At 37.7% G+C, this 3,825-nt stretch overlaps 1 protein-coding gene across 1 annotated transcript; it reads left to right on the top strand.

The window, feature by feature from the left end:
- Positions 1-263: 263 nt before the first annotated feature.
- On the top strand, positions 264-2,367 carry LOC121796644 (glucan endo-1,3-beta-glucosidase 8-like). Its single transcript, XM_042195452.1, has 3 exons — positions 264-724; positions 1,957-2,110; positions 2,164-2,367. Exons 1-3 carry the CDS (start codon positions 264-266, stop codon positions 2,365-2,367), a joined length of 819 nt encoding a protein of 272 aa, XP_042051386.1.
- The last annotated feature ends 1,458 nt before the right edge of the window (positions 2,368-3,825 follow it).

Genomic DNA, 3,825 nt, shown 5'->3' with positions numbered 1-3,825 from the left:
ACTTTAAAACTCAGAAATGAGACTATACACCTATAAATATTATGAATTGCTAAGTGATTTGAGCGCATACAGGTCAGTCAACATAGGGACAAGAGTGTACCCCTTCAATTGGGGAGGCGTGTATGTCCCCGACTATGACATCAACTGGAGAAGCCTCAACTACGTCCAAGACGCACTAAACGAGATCGGCCTCGGCCAGACCAAGGCCAACATCGTGCATTACTCCGGCGAACTCATTCCCAACATCAGCAAGCCCTCTGAGGATGCCTTCCGAGTTCCTGCGCTTCCTGCGAGACAACAACGCCCCCTTCTCGGTAGACTTTAGACCCATCGGAGACCTCGAGCGTTGCAGCCTCGACCCTAGCTTTGCCTTCCCGGACAACAAATTGAAACTTGTCATCAAAGACATCAACGGGGTCGTTTACACCAATGGATTCCTTTGGCAGTATGACTGCTTCATATGGGCGCTCGAGAAGCTCAACTTCTCCGACATCAAGGTCATTGTCATGGCGGTGGGCTGGCCCACCGATGGCTACCCTAGAGCGAGTGGTGACAACGCTGAACGCTACTTTAAGTACCTATTGCCGATGGTCACATCCAACAAGGGCTCTCCCAAGCGCACTGGGGCTCCCATTGATGTGTTTATCAACTCCTTAGCTGATGAGCCCAAAATGAGGATTGACGCGTTGCTCTCCCCTTTCGATCGTCATTGGGGGATTTACAGGTCACATTTTTAGTATTTTCTTTTTCACTCAAATCCATTCTAATTCTACTTGATGATTGGAGTATATATGGGTGTTCAGTTGACATGACTAATTATAATATGATAATCCATCTAGGATTAAGTTGTGATATTAACTTTAGTGGACGGATGGGGTTATAACTAATTACTCCCTCCGTCCCAAGATATTAGACTCATTTCTTTTGGCACAAAAATTTAGGAGGTGGTGTTTAGTGGTGTAAGTAGAGTTGGTAATAAAGTAGTTTTTTTACCATAAATAGAAATGACTCGAGTATGTTGGGACACCCCAAAGTGGTATACGAGTCTAATATCTTGGGACGGAGGGAGTATCATATAATTATCCATTCAGGATTAAGTTGTGACATTCAATCTCATGAACCAAGCATAATACATATTTAATCATGAGGTATAATCTTGCAAACCGAATAGCCCCATGGAGTACTATTCCCCCCGTCCGCTATTAAATGTCTCATTTTTCTTTTTCTATTTGTCCGCCAATAAATGTCTCATTTCACTTTTTTATATTTGGTAAGTGGACTATGCATTCCACTAATTCATATCACTCCCATTTTATTATAAAGCCAACAATTCCATCGTCCCATAAATATATGGACATATGAAAAGGCACGAGAATTAAAACAAAATTGGTAAAGTAAGAGAGAGAGGGGAAGGGTAGTTAAAGTAGTGTTAGTGGATAGTTGGACCCATATTATTATTAGTGTTCTGATAGTGGTATAAGTTGTAAATAACTTGATGTATATAAGTACTAAATTGGGATAACTTTCCGTAAATGGAAATGCCCATATTTTTAAGGGATAAACAAAATGGAAAGTACACATATTTTTATGGGACAGATGGAGTATATAAAAGTAGGTCTCACATTCTACTAACTTTTTCTAGCCTCTTTACTGTATAAAGTCAAATAATTTCTTAAAACTCATGCCAGTCAGATATAAGACATTTAATCATGCACGGACGAGGTATTTTTACTCCATCTGACCCATAATAGATGATACACTCGGGTAATAACACAAGATTGTAGGAGATGTTGTTCTGTGTGTTGCGTGGAGAGAGGATATAGTATATTTATATTAATGTGAGAGAAAATTTTTTCAAAAAAGGAAATGTGACATCTTTTATAGGACAAACTAAAAGTAAAGTGTGACATCTATTATGGAACGAAGGAAGTATTTGATTTTCTTTTCGGTACATAGATCCAATGGGCAACCTAAGGTCAAGGTCGACCTGTCAGACCGAGGCCAAGATATTTACCCCACCACCGTGAAGGGGATCATGCGCATGCCACAACGCTGGTGCGTCTTCAGTGGGAACTCCACAGATACGTATAAGCTACAGGGGCATCATGCAGTAACCTTGGTTTCGGGAAGACTGCGTCCTATGCCTTCAATGTATATTTCCAGACTGGTTTTCAGAACGAGAAAGCATGTGATTTCGAGGGGCTTTCCTACATCACCGACCAAGATCCCTCAATGGAGGATTGCTTGTTCCCAGTCGAGGTGGTTAGTGGTAATCAGCTCATAGAATTTTCGGCGGCGCTCGCCCTACATAGGCCCCTTAATGTTAGAGGTGCTGTGTTGATGATTGTGCTCTACATCTTTCTTTGATTCACATTAATTTATTTTTCTCTAATGATTCTCATCATAGAATTAAACTGTAATATATTTTTGGTTGGATACTAAGATTATTACTTTTCCCTATATTCCATTAATTTTTTACACTCATTTTTTTATATTTATTAAAATATATGCCGTATCAAATTAGAAATAAATGCCGAATCAAATTAGGACACCTAATAATAGACAAGGGAATATTAGCATGCCGTTAAAAATACCACCTTTCAACAATTATTAAAACAACACTGTTTTTAACAGGAAAATGCCATTTTCATGTAAATATAATTGGATATGCAAAAATCATAAACATCTAAAAGCACAATGGCTCATAAATTTTGTTTTTCATCATTCCCAAAAAGTAATGGAAAAAATTCTCTTCACATCCAACCATATAGAGCAGAATAAGGAAACAGAAGAGTAATGACTTTAATTGTTGTGGATTAATGTGACATCAACTAGCATACTTGATTTCCAAGTCTCTAACTAGCTTGCTAAGACAAGTGTTGATTGACTGATTTTATGTTCCACTAATATTAAAAAAAGAATTTAATTTTAGTGTGAGATTTTATATAGTATTGTTTTGTAAGATAGGTGGAGAAAGAATAAAGTAAAAGAGAAAAAGTAGAGATAATGTTGTTTTCGTTTAAGAAAACGCTTCATTTTTAATGAGACACCTAAAAAGAAATACTTCCTCTGTGTACGCTCAATTTTTGTACTGCTTTAAAGCCTTTATTTGGTCCATTTTGAGTATCAAAGTTGCAACTGATGTCCATTATTTATACATTTTGTCTATTTTGATATTTTGATGTGTTTTGCGAGAAATGTGCCAAACGGAGCCTAAAAAGATAGCCAAAAGTCAAAATTTGAAGTCTGGAGCATTCGAGCCAGCCAGCAGTCCGCTGACCATAATCGGGTGATATCGTGCCTAAAAAGAGGAACACGTCCAGTGATCACTCGACTGTGCACTGATGCACTTTTTATTAGCACTAAATAATCCTGCAAGTATACAAGGTATATATAGTATAGCTAAACGTTAGTACCGGATATCGAACACAGGGAAAACGAACACAAATTGACTATATTCTATTAAGCTTCTTTTACTATTTGGAAAAATAAAAGGTTTTGGATTGTTGAAAATAAAGACTTGTAAAAACAAAGAAAACAACGATTGCAGAGAAATCACAGAGAAAAAACAGATGAGATAAGGGAATTCCAGGGATGTGCTTTCACGGTTATAGTTATACAAATTCTAACTATACACCCTAGCGCAGTTCATACTTCACTAGAACGAGTCACGTAAGTATTGCCTATCCGACACAAAGTAGATTACAGACACTAGGGGCGTCAATCCTAGATTTATAAGTCCTAAAAGCTCAATTAGACCCCCAAGATGTCATCACTCTCAATTAACAATGTTGTTTTAAAGAAAGCTAATTAAAGTGTCAACTA

The sequence above is a fragment of the Salvia splendens genome, chromosome 3 (genome assembly GCF_004379255.2).
Source record: "Salvia splendens isolate huo1 chromosome 3, SspV2, whole genome shotgun sequence".
NCBI classification, from domain to species: domain Eukaryota; kingdom Viridiplantae; phylum Streptophyta; class Magnoliopsida; order Lamiales; family Lamiaceae; genus Salvia; species Salvia splendens.
The sequence above is the reverse complement of the archived record's forward strand: the minus strand, read 5'-3'. Positions and strand labels throughout refer to the sequence as shown.

Bases quoted from the DNA above. Each gene is read 5' to 3' on its own strand.
- LOC121796644 (XM_042195452.1), top strand. From the start codon at position 264: ATGCCTTCCGAGTTCCTGCGCTTCCTGCGAGACAACAACGCCCCCTTC. The intron at 725-1,956 runs GTCACATTTTTA...TTCGGTACATAG, and splicing joins CGTCATTGGGGGATTTACAG to ATCCAATGGGCAACCTAAGG. The intron at 2,111-2,163 runs GTAACCTTGGTT...GTATATTTCCAG, and splicing joins AGCTACAGGGGCATCATGCA to ACTGGTTTTCAGAACGAGAA.